This window comes from Schistocerca americana, chromosome 8 (assembly GCF_021461395.2).
Source record: "Schistocerca americana isolate TAMUIC-IGC-003095 chromosome 8, iqSchAmer2.1, whole genome shotgun sequence".
In the NCBI taxonomy this organism is placed as follows: Eukaryota; Metazoa; Arthropoda; class Insecta; order Orthoptera; family Acrididae; genus Schistocerca; species Schistocerca americana.
Genome location: NC_060126.1, coordinates 332,618,914 through 332,639,655, shown reverse-complemented (window position 1 = coordinate 332,639,655; position 20,742 = coordinate 332,618,914). Strand labels below are relative to the sequence as shown.

Below are 20,742 nucleotides of genomic sequence, written 5' to 3'. Positions count from 1 at the left end.
GACTGCTACGGTCTCAGGTTTGAATCCTGCCTCGGGCATGGACGTGTGTGATGTCCTTAGGTTTAAGTAGTTCTAAGTTCTAGGGACTGATGACCTCAGCTGTAGAGCCCCATAGTGCTCAGAGCCACTTGAACCAATTAACTGCTTCCAGTTGCTGACCTGCTATATTGTAGCTAAATGATCTTTCTTTCTATGTATTCGCAGCACATTACACTTGTCTACAATGAGATTCAATTGCCATTCCCTGCACCATGCGTCAATTCGCTGCAGATCCTCCTGCATTTCAGTACAATTTTCCATTGTTACAACCTCTCGATATACTACAGCATTATCCGCAAAAAGCCTCAGTGGACTTCCGATGTTATCCACAAGGTCATTTATGTATATTGTGAATAGCAATGGCCCTACGACACTCCCCTGCGGCACACCTGAAATCACTCTTACTTCGGAAGACTTCTCTCCATTGAGAATGACATGCTGCGTTCTGTTATCTAGGAGCTGTTCAATCCAATCACACAATTGGTCTGATAGTCCATCTGACACTTTTGACACTGTGGCTTTCGGAATGTCCGATGCATCTAGCTTTTACTACCATTGAGCGTTCTAAGTCTGTTGAATACCGTCACACCGTCATAATCGCGACGGAAACCTATTCACATGATTCACCTGAGTACAAATGACTCCTCCGCCCTTTCATATCTTGTATACAGTACAGTTCCGCCATCTGTATAGGTTCATATCCCTAGCCCATGACGTCTGTCGCAGCATTGTGTTAATACGGAAGTATTAATTATTTTGGTTAATCAGTAGACCCCAAATTTCTAGGCACTACAGATCATAAAATATGTTGGTCCAAATTGCTCTGACCTCTATGGGACTTAACTTCTGAGTTCATCAGTCCCCTTGAACTAAGAACTACTTAAACCTAACCAACCTAAGGACATCACACACATCCATGCCCGAGGCAGGATTCGAACGTGCGACCGTAGCGGTCGCGCGGTCCTAGACTGTAGATAAAATATGTATGCATCCATGTACTATCATATACCTAAACACGTACAAAGCGTGCAAGAAAAAAAGGAGTTATATGGGATACCAAAATTTTGTTCCACGATTAGTTTGGTGACACGCGATGGCTGCATAAATATTTATCTGGAAAAAATGGCAAGTAAATGTACAGGGGCTCGCCATCCCTGGCCTAGGGGATAGTTTCCATAATGAATGCTCTTACAAGAATGCCCATACCGCGAAGTACACAAGAGAATTTCTGTGAATTCTGGAAAATAAAGGAGGGGGGACGAGCGGAGGTAAAACTGTGAGGCAGGGTCATAAGCCGTTCTTGTCTGCCTCCTGTCGGTATGGCTCTCGTCCGCCAAAGGCAATGGTCTACTCTGAGACTGGCTCTATATAATGTGTTGCTGAAGGAGCAGAGAGAGAAGTTGAACTACAATGCGAAATACAGTACCACAAACTACAAGCGTTTTCTCTCTCTCTCTCTCTGCCTTTCTTTCTCTCCTTTGTGGAAACATATTAAATCCTCATGCACAAGATACCACTTCCCGACGAAAAAAACATTTCTTGTCGGCATAAATGCACTGTGATGAATTTCAGTCCGCCTCTCTAGCTAAGTGGTTAGAGTGACTGACTGCTGTGGGGAGGATCAGGGTTCGATTTCCGGTACTTCCAGCAATTTTTCTTTGGAAGGAGGACTGGTACGGGGTGCATTCAGCCTATGAGGATACGCAAGCAGCAGCGAGTAGTAGCCGTTCCAGAGGCAGATAATCGACAACGACCAGTAGAGTGGCGTGCTGACTACTTGCCCCTCATTACCGCATCCGACGACGCTATTGACAGAGCATGACACGGCGGTGGCCACGTCTGATTGTGCGGTCAGGGCCAGAGTGTCGATCTTCGCTATTTTACTGACGAGCAACGTGCGATGCCTGTACTGAATGTGGGGCCGGCTGGTGCGCCCGAGCGGTTCTAGGCGCTTCGGTCTGGAACCGCGTGTTAAGTTCCGTAGTGCTCAGAGCCATTTGAACCTGTACTGAATATGGTGGTTGCCCTTTCGATTACCTCCTGTAATGCACAGCATTAGGTACATGAAATGTATTCGCAGTTGTGAATATGGACAAGTATCACTTGTATAATGGAATGAAAAGTTTTGCCGGACCGCTACTCGAACCCAGTTTTGACACTTATCGCGAGCAATCGCATAATCATTTGGCTGTCCGAGCACGACTCACGGCCTGATCGAAACAACGGTATATCGTCAACGATGTATCTGCAACTTGCACTCGTACATTCATTGTGTATGTTCCCGTACAGGGGAGACAGTTAAATTCAACGTCGCTTGCCCGGTGTTCAAATGGTTCAAATGGCTCTGAGCACTATGGGACTTAACTGCTACGGTCATCAGTCCCCTAGAACCTAGAACTACTTAAACCTAACTAACCTAAGGACAGCACACAACACCCAGCCATCACGAGGCAGAGAAAATCCCTGACCCCGCCGGGAATCGAACCCGGGAACCCGGGCGTGGGAAGCTTGCCCGGTGTCGGCGATATTGCAGTGTCTGTGTTATTTAGTAGTTGTCAATGTATAAAGGGGAAACGTTGTTACCCTAAAATGTAGAAACATTCCTCACTGACTGACTGCAGACTTTTACGCAGTACCCTATAACGAACATTCTTGCAGGCTCAGGCCATACAGAAGCCGCGCGGGGTATCTGCGCTGTCTTGGGAGCCTTGTCACGGCCCCTGCGGCTCCCCCCATCGGTGGTTCGAGCATGGGTGTGTGTGGTGTTCTTAGCATAAGTTAGTTTAAAATAGATTAAATAGTGTGTATGCTTAGGGACCGATGACCTCAGCAGTTTGGTCCCATAAGACCTTACCACACATTTCCATTTCAAGCTATACATATTTTTAATAAATAAATGTATATGTAATATATGTAGGGTAAACACTGTTGCAAAAATCCTGAAGGGTTCTTGATCGATTTTTACACGATTCTGAACGTCCGGTAGGAAATAGTCTATACATTTTTTAATATGTGAAAAAGTATATAGTACATAAAGGGTAATCGCTGTTACCAATATTCGTGAAACGTTCTTGACCGATTTACTTCAATCTTTTACAAGATACCCTTTTAGACAGACGGCCGTCCATGGGCTATTTATTTTGTAAACAACATTGTGCAGGTGCTCTGTCAAACTCGACTACGAGAAAGAAATTCCTGTGGAGACTTGGAGTGTCTTTCTGTCAATTACCACTTCATCCGGTCCGCTCCCTTATCCTTCAGGTCCGACGTGGGCCTTGGTAACTCGCTTTCAGTGAACCCGATTCTTTCCTTTTCCCAGAAATGCCTTCCGTCGTCTTTCGTCCGTTCATTAAATTTGTACGCATCAACTTGTAATTTAATTTCCTCCCTCGGAGTCGGCCTTCACAGAAAACAGAAAAGTTGCATACCTGGCTTATCAGCTTATGTTTAGAGATGTACTACATATTACGAATTTTCAATAACAGAAACGAGTGTTAATATCAGAGAAGGAAGGGAAAAAGAGATGGACTGAGAGGGTTGGAGAGGAAATAGACGTACGGAGGAGGTAGGATGAGATGCAGAGAGACGGGTGGCAGGAGGAAATAGAAAGACGGCGGAGGTGGTGATGGACAGAGTGAGGGGAAAATGTACGAGGTGGATCAATAGAGGTTGAGGAGCAAATGGACAGAGAGGGGGGAGAAGGAGACTAGGATGTATACCGAATTTCCATACATATTAGGCATTGCGGAGCATTGAAGGTTTCGTCAGTCTAATACAATTACGAATTTTCCTCTTTGTTTCATCGCCAGTGCATTAAGGAATCGACTCTGCCAAATTTATATTCCTTGCTACGAATTTTTTTTATAATTACCATCTATCGAACCCAAAGTCCAAAGAGAGTATATCTGAGATTCTTCATGGTTACATATCTTTTTTTTTCTAAAAAGGACCATTGGTCAACAGTGACTTTTTAAATTTGGTTTCTTTCCTTACTCTAGTCCATCTCTTATGTATATTAAATTCAGAATATCCCTGTGTAAATGTCAGCGGTACGCGTTGTGCGTCTTTTTCTTGAAACGAACTAATTGCATTTACTAGCGATACATGCTACTGAAAACTGTAATCCTCATATTGCTTTGCTTTTCGGTCTTACATTTGCGCTGAGTGCTCCTCGTTTCCGTTCAAAATGGTTCAAACGGCTCTGAGCCCTATGGGACTTAACTTCAGAGGTCATCAGTCCCCTAGAACTTAGAACTACTTAAACCTAACCAAGCTAAGGTCATCACACACACCCATGCCCGAGGGAGGATTCGTACCTGCGACCGTAGCGGTCGCCCGGTTGCAGACTGTAGCGCCTAGAACTGCTTGGCCACACCGGCCGGCCTCGTTTCCGTCTCGCGGTTGTTTTTTTTTTTTTTTTTTCTTTTCTAGACAGTGTTCTTTACACGCTAACAGTGGTACACGGCAGTATGAATAGGTTTAATGATGAGATAGCGTATGTGCACCTCGCGTGTGGGTTCACTGCGTGCAGCGGACGAACAACGTAACGACACCGTGCGTGAGCTGCTGCAGCATCGATGGCGACCACATAGCAGTATTTTTTTAAATTGAGTGCTGTTGCAATGTCCGTTTTTGTGATTGCTTTTTAAAGACTTTTCTCACTATTGCGAATGTACGGGGGGATGCTGAAAGGTTCCCGGCTTTGTTTAGAAACAATAAAGGTTGAGCTTTGAAATTACCCGTTTATTCAATAAGTTATCCCCTGAGACTGATACACTTGCTACATCGTTTGTGCTGCTTTTCTAGTCCGTACAAATAAGTCATGTGATCGGTCGTGAAACCGTCCCTCCGAAGTCTCTCTGATATCTTTAATGCCCTAAAAATGGTTATCCTTTAGGTGTTTCTTCAAGTTCGGGAACGGAGAGCCTGTGTCCGACGAGTACGAAGGACTGACAAGTTGGGAGCTCTGGCTCGTCAATTTGTCAGCGACAACGTTGGACAGGCACGGAGGTGCGTTGTCTTGAAACAAAAGAATCCCTTTGTTAGATTTTCCTAGTCATTTATTATTAATCTCGTCCTTCAGCTGGTTCAGCAGATTAGCATACTACTGCCGGTTATAGTAGATCGCTAAGGTAAATAGTCCAACGAGAGAATGCCTTCTTGGTCCCAAAAAGCGCATACCAAGTTCGGCCAGGGGGATTTTATATTGGAAGTATTTGTAATTTCGTGTGCACACAATTGATAGCGTTCTTCTCACACTCTTGAATCTGCCTTAGCTCTTCTGCGCATGCGCCTTCTGTCTAGTGGCCCATCGTATGTTTCCGCGTTAGTATGCGCTCAGTGGCAGTGTTGCTCTGTACTCCTCTCGTGTGATCCACTGGTACATCGTATGGTTTTCTCTGTTTTTTTCTGTTTTCTTCCGTGCTCCCCATGCTCCCCACCACATCGTATTTTAACGGTTTACTTGTGTTCCCTTTTTGGGTTCCGGCAATTGACCCCCTTCTACATTGATCTGTCGTGAGCTGCGACTCGAGTTTTGGAATCTAGCAAAGTTTACTAATATTTTTACTCCAATATTATGTCGTAACTGTAAGAATTGGTCATTGGCACATAATATATTACTTGCATTCAGCCACTATTGGCAATGATCAGACGTTCCTTTTATCCAAATCCTTCACTTTTTCCTATTATTTCAGTGTTTGTTTGTGTTGACAACTTCACCTGAAGATGTAACTAACGTTACGAGTACGGCAGTGCTTTTTGTGTAAAGTAAACTTACAACTGCAACGGTGACTTTTACTCAAAATGAATATTCAAAAAAAACAAAATGTTCAAATGTGTGTGAAATCTTATGGGACTAAACTGCTAAGGTCATCAGTCCGTAAGCTTACACACTACTTAACCTAAAGTATCCTAGGGACAAACAAACACATCCATGCCCGAGGGAGGAGTCGAACTTCTGCCAGGATCAGCCGCACAGTCCATGACTGCAGCGCCTAAGACCGCTCGGCTAATCCCGCGCTGACTTTTCCTAGTGCTTCGCTGTACTGAGATTGGTATGGAATTAGCGAATCATCCTTCACTCTTTAGTAATCCGTAAACAGTGAGCAATTATATGAACCATAATTGTCCTTCGAACTGATAAATCCAACTGATGACCTCCAAAGAATTCCAGATGATGGTTCGATTGTTTCGACCGCTGCGCAGGGTGCGATCTTCGGAGGGCTGGCAGGTTTGATCTTCATGGGCTGGGTGGTGCTGGGCTCGCAGGCGGTCATGGCCGCCGGACTCATCACCATCCCCAGCAAGCCGGTGTCCATCGCGGGCTGCAGCGCCGACCTCCTGCGCCACTTCAACACCACGGCCGTCACCGCAGCCGCCAACAGCACCATCACGGCGGACGCTGCAAGGTGAGTGGCTGTGCATTGAATACACGGCACCTTCCAGGTGAGAGACTCTCAATTTGCAAAACGAGAGGCTGTCTATCACGAGATGATTGAATGTCTGTTGCTAGGTGACAGACTACCTCTTACACGGTGAATGACTATTGCAAGGTAAGGGACTGTCTCTTGCAAGGTGAGGCTGTGTGTTAACTGTAAGATAATGCAAGGTCTCTTGCAAGGTGAGACTGTCTGTTGACAGCAAGACAACTATGGCGGAATATACCAGAAAATTCAGAAAATGCGTTAAGAGAGAAGAATAAAAATTTGTCTTAGAAGATTCCCTGTGGGAGACGTTAGAGAAACTATGGGTTCCAGAAAAGAAATCAACGACGTAAATATGTAGCCGCATGTCTACAGGGGAACATAGCAGGATATGAGGCTCGCGTTCGCGCATGAAAACACGTTCAACAGTCTCACTTTGACAGAAATTGCGACATAATATGCAACACATTGTCTACTAATAATAACAGCATAATAATAACATAACAATAGTAAGAATTAGGTAGTACTGTTGTAATGACATCTCGATGCAGTGAAGTACATGAGCTAGTTGCAATAGCTTCTGACATTTGAATAAGCAAGGTTAAATTTAAACGTGAAACACTCTGAATATTTAGCTAATGTTGTGGTGTACCAAAAATGATGTAGAAGTAGCGAATCATTCTTTGTTCTTGTCTTTTAAATGATTAATTTGTGCATTTGTCGTATTGCAGAATCAAATACTATGAGAAAGTACTGTCATTATTCTCATAAAATCATTAGAAATGAACACAACTGTCTGCAATGAATTATTAAATTGAATTTACGTAACAATGAATTCTTACTCTTTGAAATAACGACAATTTACACTAAATTTCTTAGACAAGAATTTATGATACTTTTTACGTGACCTATCCAGAGCCTAATTACCATTTCATTTTGTAAACTTAGCAGTTGTCTGGTATTTTGATCGAAGTAGCGTCGCAGCTCGAGTGCACATCGTTTATGACTTCAATTTCGTGACATGTAAGCCCGCTGGGCCACTCTGCTGAGTTTATGAAAACACGAAACATATTATATCTTGATTTTAGTTGAATAAGAAATGCAATTGAGTTACCTGAAGGTCGTTGCCATAGACGAATCTTTAATGGCGCTATCATACAAGTGCCTGACTTAACTTGGTGCTTTGGGTGCGTCTGTTTGAATGACTCAAAAAATTTAATAGAGGGTTAAATTAAAGGATGAATTTTATAGGCAACATGTTGATTTTAACACTGTTTCGTTACAATTATGTTACTGCTAGACATGATTTAAGGCTCAAGTACAAGAATTCAAGCCGGCCGAGGTGGCCGAGCGGTTCTAGGAGCTACAGCCTGGAACCGCGCGACCGCTACGATCGCAGGTTCGAATCCTGCCTCGGGCATGAATGTGTGTGACGTCCTTAGGTTAGTTAGGTTTAAGTATTTCTAAGTTCTAGGGGACTGATGACCCCAGCAGTTAAGTCCCATAGTGCTCAGAGCCATTTGAACCATTTTTTGAACAAGAATTCAAAACAATATCTATTGTGCAATGAAACCAAGTGCGCGGTTCACTTTGAGGGAAGCACTTTACTATCATTTGGTTAGGAAACAAAAACAGGAGCTATCCAACAGCATAGCGTAAATGAAAGAAAAAAGTGCTGTGGCTAATAAATATCATTACGAGGAGCTTTCAATAAGTGATGTAACGCACATTTTTCCTGAAAGCAGACAGATTTTATTCAGGGTTCCAATATAACATATCATACTCCAATGTTGACTGGAATACTCTCTTTCAAATTCTGGAGGTGGCAGTGGTAAAATACAGGGAGCGAAAGGCTATTTAATATTTGTACAGAAGCCGGATGGCAGTTACAAGAGTCGAGGGGTATGAAAGGGAAGCAGTGGTTGGGAAGGGAGTGAGACAGGGTTGTAGCCTATCCCCGACGTTATTCAACCGGTATATTGAGGAAGCAGCAAAGAAAACAAAATAAAAATTCGGAGTGGGTATTAAAATCCATGAAGAAGAAATAAAAACTATGAGGTTCAGCGATGACGTTGTAATTCGGTCAGAGACAGCAAAGGACTTGGAAGAGCAATTGAACGGAATGGACAGTGTCTTGAAAGGCTATTATAAGATGAACACCAACAAAAGCAAAACGAAGATAATGGAATGAAGTCAAATTAAGTCGGGTGATGCTGAGAGATTTAGGTTAGGAAACGAGACACTTAAAGTAGTTGATGAGTTTCCCTACTAGGGGAGCAAAATAATTGATGATGGTCGAAGTAGAGAGGATGTAAAATATAGACTGGAATTTGCAAGAAAAGCGTTTCTGAAGAAGGGAGATTTGTTAACATCGAGTATAGATTTAAGTGTCAGGAAGTCGTTTCTGAAAGTATTTGTAAGGGGTGTAGTCATGTATGGAAGTGAAACATGAACGATAAATACACTCCTGGAAATTGAAATAAGAACACCGTGAATTCATTGTCCCAGGAAGGGGAAACTTTATTGACACATTCCTGGGGTCAGATACATCACATGATCACACTGACAGAACCACAGGCACATAGGCACAGGCAACAGAGCATGCACAATGTCGGCACTAGTACAGTGTATATCCACCTTTCGCAGCAATGCAGGCTGCTATTCTCTCATGGAGACGATCGTAGAAATGCTGGATGTAGTCCTGTGGAACGGCTTGCCATGCCATTTCCACCTGGCGCCTCAGTTGGACCAGCGTTCGTGCTGGACGTGCAGACCGCGTGAGACGACGCTTCATCCAGTCCCAAACATGCTCAATGAGGGACAGATCCGGAGATCTTGCTGGCCAGGGTAGTTGACTTTCACCTTCTAGAGCACGTGGGGTGGCACGGGATACATGCGGACGTGCATTGTCCTGTTGGAACAGCAAGTTCCCTTGCCGGTCTAGGAATGGTAGAACGATGGGTTCGATGACGGTTTGGATGTACCGTGCACTATTCAGTGTCCCCTCGACGATCACCAGTGGTGTACGGCCAGTGTAGGAGATCGCTCCCCACACCATGATGCCGGGTGTTGGCCCTGTGTGCCTCGGTCGTATGCAGTCCTGATTGTGGCGCTCACCTGCACGGCGCCAAACACGCATACGACCATCATTGGCACCAAGGCAGAAGCAACTCTCATCGCTGAAGACGACACGTCTCCATTCGTCCCTCCATTCACGCCTGTCGCGACACCACTGGAGGCGGGCTGCACGATGTTGGGGCGTGAGCGGAAGACGGCCTAACGGTGTGCGGGACCGTAGCCCAGCTTCATGCAGACGGTTGCGAATGGTCCTCGCCGATACCCCAGGAGCAACAGTGTCCCTAATTTGCTGGGAAGTGGCGGTGCGGTCCCCTACGGCACTGCGTAGGATCCTACGGTCTTGGCGTGCATCCGTGCGTCGCTGCGGTCCGGTCCCAGGTAGACGGGCACGTGCACCTTCCGCCGACAACTGGCGACAACATCGATGTACTGTGGAGACCTGACGCCCCACGTGTTGAGCAATTCGGCGGTACGTCCACCCGGCCTCCCGCATGCCCACTATACGCCCTCGCTCAAAGTCCGTCAACTGCACATACGGTTCACGTCCACGCTGTCGCGGCATGCTACCAGTGTTTAAAGACTGCGATGGAGCTCCGTATGCCACGGCAAACTGGCTGACACTGACGGCGGCGGTGCACAAATGCTGCGCAGCTAGCGCCATTCGACGGCCAACACCGCGGTTCCTGGTGTGTCCGCTGTGCCGTGCGTGTGATCATTGCTTGTACAGCCCTCTCGCAGTGTCCGGAGCAAGTATGGTGGGTCTGACACACCGGTGTCAATGTGTTCTTTTTACCATTTCCAGGAGTGTAGTTTGGACAAGGAGAGAATAGAAGTTGTCGAAATCTGGTGATACAGAAGAATGCTGAAGATTAGATGCGTAAATCACATAACTAATGAGGAGGTTTTGAATAGAACTGGGAAGAAGAGTATTTGTGCACAACTTAACTAGAAGAAAGAATTGGTTGATAGGACATTCATTGGGAGATAAAGATGCTTGCACAGGATAGAGTAGCATGGAGAGCTGCATCAAACCAGTCTTTGGACTGAAGGTCACACGAATACTGCCTCGGGCATGGATGTGTGTAATCTCCTTAAGTTAGTTAGGTTTAAAGAGTAGTTCTAAGTTCTAGGGGACTGATGACCACAGAAGTTAAGTCCCATAGTGCTCAGAGCCATTTGAACCATTTTTTTGAAGACCACAACATCAACAACAATAACAGCTCCATTCCTTTGGGTATAAACCATGTTTTTCAGCATAATTCTCGTTCAGTGCGACACCTTATGCCACGTTGCTGGCTGTGCCTGTATGCCCGCATGGTACCAATCTACTAATCTACGTCGGAGGCAACGTCTTGTGGTATCAATAACCTCCACATCATGCACCAATTGCTTCCCGTGGAGTGCATCCTTTATTGGGCCAAACAGATGGAAATCGAAAGGTGCGAGATATAGGCCGTAGGGTGGATGATGATAAATAGTCCCACAAAGTTGTGCGAGCTCGTCTCGGATGCGCAGACTTGTGTGAAACTGAGTTATGGAGAAGGAGCAGCTCGTTTACATTTTTGTGGCGACGCACACGCTGAAGTCGTTTCTTCAATTTCCTGGTGGTAGTAAAATACACTTGAGTAACCCGCCAGGATAGCCGAGAGCGCTATCGCACTGCTTCCTGGACTCGGGTAGGCGCGCCGGCCCCGGATCGACTAACGACGTAGGGCTGGTGTGCAGCCCAGCCTGGATGTGGTTTTTAGGCGGTTTTCCACATCCCCCTAGGTGCATACCGGGCTGGTTCCCACGTTCCGCCTCAGTTAAACGACTCGCAGACATTTGCAACACATTCGCACTATTCCATGGCTTACGTTAGACACAGACAGCCGGGGTACAGTAATTCCTTCCCAGGGGGTACGGGGTGGCGGCAGGAAGGGCATCCGGCCACCCCTCAAACTTACCATGCCACATCCGATTAACCACGGCCGACCCTGCGTAACTGCGGGACAAGGCTCAGACAAAGAAAGAAAGTAAAATACACTTGATAATTGATCGTTGCGCCACGTGGGAGGACATCAACAGAACAGCCGATTCAGAGGCCCAAAACAGAGTCGCCATTAATTTACTGGGTCAGAGTGTGGCTTTGAACTCTTTCTTCGGAGGAGAGGTGGTGTCACGTGACTCCATTGATAGCCGTTTTGTTTCTGGTTCGAGGTGGTAGACCCATGTTTCATCACCTGTGATGATGGTCGACGAAAAATTGTCACGGTCAGCCTCAGAGCGTGCAAGAAATTCTGCAATGATGGGTCCTTCATTGCTCTTTACGGTTTTCTGTTAGGTGGCGAGGAACACAACGTACACACACCGTTTAGTACCCCAGCTGATGGACGATTGTGTTACCAACAGAAGCGTCGCGTTGTGATGCAGGGTCTTTTGTTGAGATCCGTCGATCACCTCGAATGAGTGTAACCGCACGTTAAAACATCGCAAGTCACACGTGTGTGCGGCCGGCCAGCACCCCGGGAATCTCACAGGTTTGCCCTTCATTGTTGCGATGATGACAGACTCCTGACCGAACGCTTCACCGTGCTCCTGTTCACTGTCAGGTCACCGCAGACATTCATCAAGAGCCTGTGCACATCTGCGGTGCTCTGGCTTTCCGTCAGAAGAAACTCAATGACAGCTCTCTGCTGGGAAGGCACCAGCGTTGCAGAGGCCTTTTCGACGTTTATGTATAGCGCCGGAACTTCAAGAAACTATTGGCTGAAACGGGACTATTTCACTGTGCCCAAAACAAATTCCGCATGTTTTTAAACCGAAGTTGGCCGAGAAAAAGTATTGCACTACTTATTTAACGCCCTCGTAAATTTGGCGCCAAAAAAAACTTACATGCGACAGGATACACACACACCAAGTTTAGGCAAGTGATGGTGCACATGCTGCAAAAAAATTTATCTGTCTAAACACTGAGGTTGCTGTAGTTGTAATTAAGAAAACCTTTCACTTCCGAAAAATTTATTAGGACTTACGTGATGTTGATGAGTTTATTCAATCGATATAGTTTCGTTAGAATCAGCAGGTCCACTTGCATTATCGTTATGGTCTTCAGGCTGAACACTGGTTTGATGCAGCTCCCGTCACTGCTCAACTACAGAGACCCACATCCATTTGGACCTGCTTACTGTATCGATCACCTGACCTCCTTCTACAGTTTTTGCCTCTTCTTTAAATCTAGTTATGCCATAAATTTCCTATTTATCCCGTTTGATTCAGTGCCGCCTCTTTATTTATTCGAGTCGCCCGTTTCCAAAACCAGTTAAATCAGTTTTATCCAGTATTAACTTTTTTATAAGTCGAAAGAGCGTGGTTCGACTTGTAAAAAGTATATTTAATGCTGTGAAGAAAATACAGTTCCAAAACTCGTCATTTCAGTAAACTTGTCAAATCGTATTTAGGATAATTTTTAATCGTTATATTAATTTCTCTTGCGAGGTTAGTGCGACTTTATTTTGTTCAGCGCTGTGTATTTTATATTTTTCATTACGATATTCCTGTCGAGTTGGATTTTGGCGCAAATATATACTACCAACCAACAGCTGTTTGTCGGGATTGAAAACGAATTGCCGCGCAGAGTGGCCACGCGGTTAGAGGCGCCATGTCGCGAATTTCGCGGCCTCTCACGCCGAAGGTTCGATTCCGCCCTCTGGCATGGGCGTGTGTGTTGTCCTTAGCGTAAGTTAGTTTAAGTTGGTTTAAAGTAGTGTGTGAGTCTATGGACCTATGATCTCAGCAGTCTGGTCCCTTAGGAATTTACGCACATTTGAACATTTTGAAAACGCACTACATTAAGAAAACTCTATCTTGAACCCCAGTGACTATTATGAAATTATCGGAGCTTTTGAGACTATCTGCAACCTTGGATCAGATGTACATGTTGCTAACTGGAAGACATCTCCTAAAGATGCCATAATACCTCCCTCATATGGAACTTTAAGTTCAAGCCTCCAAAAAGAATATTAACTAAAAAGAGAAGTCAGAGTACAATTACTATTCGAGTGTAACAAAGCTATGGCACTGATATAAGACGTGGTAACAGTATCAGTAAGGAGGGTAAACCCTGGATGGGAGTAAAACCAGCAGAGATACGTAAAGGCGTTAGGGAAAATCAGAAAAAGTCAAAGACGTAACACTCCTCTTACAGAGCCTCTATGGATTAGGCTGAATAGACATTAATTGACATTTATTCTACAAGATGTGCTATTTTAATATAAAGTTGACGGAAACAGTTCAAACAATTATGAAGTATCTACTATGTTATTCTTTCTAGTTAATTTTGCAATAGGAATTAATATCATGAAACTTCTATGTTATTTTTCATTTGTACCCATCAATTCAAACCAAAATACTTCCAGAAACCGTTATGTCCAGATTACAATTCCAAAAGTTGTTTCCTTCAAAGTAAAGTACGCGGGTAGTTCAGAAAGTAAGATCCTTTTGGTAATAAAATGGTTCAAATGGCTCTGAGCACTATGGGACTTAACTTCTAAGGTCATCAGTCCCCTAGAACTTAGACCTAGTTAAACCTAACTAACCTAAGAACATCACACACACCCATGCCCGAGGCAGGATTTGAACCTGCGACCGTAGCAGTCACGCAGTTCCAGAGTGTTGCGCCTAGAACCGTTCGGCCACCCCGGCCGGCCCGTTTGGTAATAAAAAAAGAATAGAAAACAGATAAAGAAAGCGATTTATTTCACAAAAATCTGTAACTTACACTACTTTTCAAAATAACACCTGTAATTTTCCGGGCATTTCTCATATAATGGTATAAGTTTGTGTATTCTTTCGTCATAGAATGTTTCTGTCAATTGCGCTAAGAAATGTAAGCACCCAATGTGCGCAAAGTTTATGAAACCCCATTTTTCAGTATTAACCTCGTAAATTACTGTTAGGGAAATTTGTGGAATTTCACAAACAATAGCATTAATCTAAAACAACGGTTTCTCTTAATCATTCCTTCGTCCACAGATGAACGTCCGCTTGGTTCTTCGTCATGCACTTGATCACGCCCTTAAATTGTTTGACCTATCTTCTCACCAATGAAGTACTCATTGCATTTTCTCCGTAAACCTCTCATATTTGTCGATAAATGTCACTTTGTTTATCGTTCTTAGCTTTCAGCAAAGTAATCACAGCTCCCAGTTCACAGGCGGCGGTATTTCGGATCAACAATGCCGCTATAAACAGTCACTACGAAGAACACACAACATAGAGCGAGCTCAGAATGGTGTCAGTTAGTTCTCTTTGAACCAGAGAAACTGCTGAGCATGAACTGTGATTGTATCAGTGCTGTGGAGAAAAATCGAAACGGAACTTACTTTGCGAACTACCCCCATATTTATTTTAAATAAAAGTTTTGTAATGTGTTATAAGGGCAGTATAAATATAAATTCAGAAAATGAAAGAAAATTTTAGTGAATAAAGTGTAACAAAATGAGCCAAATAACATCTGGGTAACAGATTTTTCTCCGTTCTGAAAACTTTTGCTACGTGGAGATAACGGACTTCGGAAGCGGGCGACTCATTCGATCTCACATCTGATCTTCAGAATACTTCTGTAGTGTGACATATCAAAAGCTTATTTTCTCTTCTTGTCTGAGCTGTTTATCATCCATTTTTCACTCTGTACGTGGCTACATTCCAGAAAAGCACCTCCAGAAGAACTTCTTAAATCTTAAAGTTATACTAGATGTCGCCCGCATCTCGTGGTCGTGCGGTAGCGTTCTCGCTTCCCACGCCCGGGTTTCCGGGTTCGATTCCCGGCGGGGTCAGGGATTTTCTCTGCCTCGTGATGGCTGGGTGTTGTGTGATGTCCTTAGGTTAGTTAGGTTTAAGTAGTTCTAAGTTCTAGGGGACTGATGACCATAGATGTTAAGTCCCATAGTGCTCAGAGCCATTTATACTAAATGTCAACAATATCTTCTTCTTTATGACACGTTTTTCTTCTTACCGCCAGTCTGCATTTTGTATCCTCTCTACTTCCGACAGATATTTTGCCGCCCTAATAGCTAAACTCACCAACTACTTTTGGTGTATCATTTCTTAACCTAATTTCCTCAGCATCGCTTGACTCAGTTAGACTACGTTTCATTACCCTGTTTTGCTTTACAAATGCTGTAGCCACTTTTAGGACACTGTTCTTCCGTATCCTTTGTCATCTATGATAGAATAACTATGGCATCAACAAAGCACAAAGTTTTTATTTCTTTTCCTACCTGTGTGTACATGCCATTTCCCTGTTTCTCTTTAGTTTCCTTCGCTGTGAAATATAGAAGTAAAAATTCAACAGCCATGATCGCTAATTGTAATATTGTTTTTGATGACTGGTTTCGGCAAGTCTAAGATACCAAATGGCTCTGAGCACTATAGGACTTAACTTCTGAGGTCATCAGTCCCCTAGAACTTAGAACTACTTAAACGTAACTAACTTAATAACATCACACACATCCATGCCCGAGGCAGGATTCGAACCTGCGACCGTAGCGGTCGCGTGGTTCCAGACTGTAGCGCCTAGAACCGCTCAGCCACTCCGGCCGGCCGTCTAAGATACCACTATCGAATCTTATGCAGATATATCTCAATACATCTCTATCATATGTACAGTATATCGTGTTACGACTTGTCACGACATATTGTATAAGTGAAGGAGACGTGCTGAAGTGTTTTGGATAAGATCCGACAGTGACAACTTAGATATCTCGAAACCGGTCATCAAAAACAACATTATAAATAGGGATCTTGGCTGTTAAAATTGTTTAGTTCACATTACTTTAGATCACCTCCACACTTGAACGATGTCAAGCATGTACAATTTCGTTTATTGTTTTCTCACTGTACAAGCTAAGTGAAGTTTGCAGATACGGTACAAGTATGTCTCGTTCCCTTCCCATCCACTATTTTCTTTCCATGCCCTTCGATGCTCACAACTCAGTCTACTTCCTGTACAAGTTTCGAATAAACCTACACTCCCTGTAATTTATCCCTGCTACCTTCAGACATCAGTAAGTGTATTTCAGAGACCATTTTCAAAAGTTTTCTCAAAATACACAAGTCCGATAATCGAACTTTGGCCTTTCTTCAACATGTCTAAGTCCTAGGGTCACTACTGCCTCGACCATTCCAATACTTCTGTGGAACCTCAATTGATTTTCCACACTGTCGGATTCCACCAGTTGTTCCACTATTCTGTGATTAATTTATGTCAAAATTTTGCAACCATGGTTTATTAGACCGGTGGTTTGGTAATTTTCACACCTGTCAACAACTGCCTTTTTTTTGGCACTGGGATTATTGGATTCATAAGAGGCTATTTCGACTTACATTGCGCATAGTGTGGAATAGCTTTATCATGCCTGGCTCTACCAAGGATCTCAGTAATTACTTTAGAATGTGTTTACTTCCAAGGCCACTTTTCTACTTAGGAATTCAGTGCTTAGACAAATATTTCTCGCAGAATCAAATTTCCGACCTCACTTACTCCTTTATCTCTCGCTATATCTGTCTTTATACATTACAGGGAGCGGATAAAAATATCTAAAGCTCGCGAGAAATACATGCCTCAACATAAATGAAGGTTCTGATCATGCCTGCAGAAGACGCTGTTGTATTTGATGACGAATGGCACTTGTTCAGTACCCTCAATACGCTGCAAGTGTCTGTGTAGTTGTGAGTGCACCTAAGTGGATACGCACAAACTGTTGTGCTCGTGTGGTGGATGATTCCGTAACCAAGGTAACTGAAGTGTTTGGTGTTTTAAGAGGAACCATACTGAATATTTACACTGTATACAGGGAGAGCTGGGGAACATTATCCGCAAAGTCACGTAACGGGAGAAAGTGTTTATTGAGTGATCGTGAAAAACAGCCACTGAAAAGGATTATGACGAAAATTAAGAGGCCAACTGCTTCAAAAGTCACTAGAGAACTGAATGTCGCACTCCCGAACCTTGTCAACACCAACACAACACAAAGGGAGCTCCATAATGTACCGGGTGACCAAAAAGTCAGTATAAATTTGAAAACTTAATAAACCACGGAATAATGTAGATAGAGAGGTAAAAATTGACACACATGCTTGGAATGACATAGGGGCTTATTAGAACCGAAAAAAACAAAGTTCACGAATAGTCCGACAGATGGCGCTGGACAGCAAAACGTCAGTGACTGCGCGTGACAATCGTGTATAAAAGGAGCTGTAATGAGAGAGAGAGTCTCATTGCTGCACTCCGCACAAAATGCAACACCGCTCCTGGTCACAATCGTGTCACCTACCGTCACCTTCGTGAAGCTCCTGTCTCTTTCCTCTCCACCCTGGCCAGGCTCTACAATGTAGTCCTGTCCACCGGTTACTACCCCGACCTGTGGAAAACCTCCCGTATCCTCATGTTCCTTAAACCTGGCAAACCGCCGTCCGCCGTCTCCTCCTACTGTCCCATCAGCCTTACCTCGGTCTTCAGCAAGGTCCTAGAATCTATACTCACCCGACGCATCCACCAGCATCTCCGCCAGCACCGCCTCCTTCCCGTTACCCAGTGTGGCTTTCGGCCGTCCTTCTCTTCCGACGACCTTCTCCTTCACCTCACTCATCTCCTTTCCGAACAGCTTAATTCCCGTCGCTCCGGAATCTTCCTCTCCCTGGACCTCGAACGTGCATATGACCGCGTATGGCATTCCGGTCTCCTCTTCAAGCTCCAAACCTTCGCCCTTCCCATTAACTACGTCCGTCTGATCGGCTCCTTTCTCTCCCGCAGTCCTTCCTATGTCACCATCCATAACACAGATTCCTACACCTTTTTCCCCTCTGCCGGTGTGCCCCAAGGCTCTGTCCTCTCCCCCCTTCTGTACCTTTTGTACACGGCGGACATGCCGCCGCCGTCAGCCCCCGTCCACCTTCTCCAGTTTGCCGATGACACCACCTTCCTTGCCCTTGCCCCCACCCTACAGCGCTCCCAACACCTTCTCCAATCCCATCTTGACCGGTTCACCGCTTGGTGCAACCAGTGGTTGCTCAAGGTCAATCCCTCCAAAACCCAGGCAATCATTGTAGGCAAAACCACCCCTTCCTTCCGCCTCCTTGATTTCTATCTCACCATCTACGGCCGTCCTATCGCCCTCACTCCCACCCTTAAGTACCTTGGCGTCACCCTCGACCGTCGCCTCTCGTGGACTCCCCACCTCTGGACAATCCAAGCCAATGCACGCTCCCGCCTCAGTCTCCTCAAGCTCCTCTCTGGCTGTACGTGGGGTCTGGACCCCTCCACCATCCTCCACACCTATAAGTCCCTCATCCGCCCTATCCTTTGTTATGCCCATCCGGCTTGGATCTCCACCCCTCCCTACCTTTTATAAATCCCTCCAAATCCTTGAACGTCATGCTCTCCGCCTCGCCTATCGCATCCGTCTCCCCTCCCCCACGCGGATCCTGTACAATCTAATCCCCTTCCCCCACCTCCTCCTTTTCCTTGAAAGGATACAGATCCTGTACACCTCCCGCAAACTGAATCCTCCTCACCCGCTCGTCTCCTCGATCCTCTCCCACCCCCGCCCACTGCCGCGCCTGTATTCGCCCGTCCCACCCGGTCTCCATCTCTCCACCCTCCTTACCCTCTCCTCCTTTCTTGGCAGGTCCCCGGACTCGCACATGCATAGTGAACATTCGCGCGCTGGAGATCATCGACATCAGTATCTCGTGTGTGTGCTTCGTTTTGTGTTTCGTGCAGTTACGACTCCACTGTTCACATGCGCCATCGCCGTTCTCCGTGTTTTGTGCGCCGTGTCCACAAGTGTTAGTGTTTTTATCGTCCAACGTGAACGGCTTCATGTTTATTGTTTTTTTGTATCTCTATTTTTTGCCTGCCGTTTTTTGTATTGTCTGTATCACCTCTATGTCATGTTATTGTTCCACTTAAGGCTGAAGAGCAGCGTAATGTGCTGCTGCCAGCCCGCTTGTATAGGTGATTAAAATGACAATAAAGGAAAAAAAAAACAAAGAGAGAGAGTCAGATGCGCCAACAGTCGCAGCATGTTGACGTTACCTGAAAAGGCGCTTTTAATGAAGCTGTATTATCAGAATGGGGAATGTGCTAGTTCAGCGTTACGATCCTTTCGCCATAAGAAGGGGATTCGAACGGGTAAGGTTCCGTTGACGAAAGCAGCTGTGGCGAGAATGATTTCGAGGTTCGAAGCCACGGGTTGTTTAGACGATAGATCCCGTAGTGGCCGACCGAGCACAAGGCGTAATGCTGCTGAGACAGTTCAGGAAGAAATGGAGACTGCAGCGGTTTCATCTATGCACGGGGAAGTCAGCGCTCGTGCAGTCGCACGTCGCACCGGCATTCCATACACTACTCTTGGTTGACACTTAGGCGTACCCTCCGATGCTATCCGTACAAAATCCATCGGTATCATGAACAGTTACCTGGCGATTTAGTGAAGCGGAGGGCATTTGCGATGTGGGTGTTTATAAAGGTGGCGGAAGATGACAATTGGTTTAGTAAAGTGTTGTGGCCCGACGAAGCTCATAAGCTCCGAGGGTCTGTCAATGCCCACAACTGCAGAATTTGGGTTACCGAAAATCCTATAACTGTCGTGAAAACTCCATTGCACGACGAGAAAGTCACGGTATGGGTTGGATTTACCACATCTACAGTTATCGGGCCTTTTTTCTTCGAGGAAATGCGTAATTCTGGTTTTGTAAATGCTACTGTGACGGGTGAGAGGTACGCCGATATGTTACAGAATCGCATCATCCCCAGCCTGGCTGATAAACACCTGCTGGAACGTACGATGTTTAGGTAGGAAGGCGCTCTACCCGATATTGCTAGACGCGTGAAAGATCTCATGCGCGCGTCGTTTTGTGATGATCGTGTGCTCAGCCGCCCCTTTCGTAATGCTTGGCCTCCCCAGACGTCAGTCCGTGCGATTATTGGCTTTGGTGTTACCTGAAGTCGCAAGTGTATCGTGATCGACCGACATCTCTAGGGATGCTGAAAGACAACATCCGACGCCAGTGCCTCACCATAACTCCGAACATGCTTTACAGTGCTGTTCACAACATTATTCCTCGAATACAGCTATTGTTGAGGAATGATGGTGGACATATTGAGCATTTCCTGTAAAGAACAACATCTTTGGTTTGTCTTACTTTGTTATGCTAA

At 45.1% G+C, this 20,742-nt stretch overlaps 1 protein-coding gene across 1 annotated transcript in view; it reads left to right on the top strand.

The window, feature by feature from the left end:
- The window catches only part of LOC124545199 (sodium-coupled monocarboxylate transporter 1-like), a 172,770-nt gene that overhangs the window by 130,838 nt on the left and 21,190 nt on the right, over nucleotides 1-20,742 (top strand). The window contains exon 13 of the mRNA XM_047124063.1: nucleotides 6,247-6,449. Within this exon, the coding sequence (XP_046980019.1) occupies nucleotides 6,247-6,449 (203 nt within the window). The remainder of the gene's footprint in view (nucleotides 1-6,246; nucleotides 6,450-20,742) is intronic.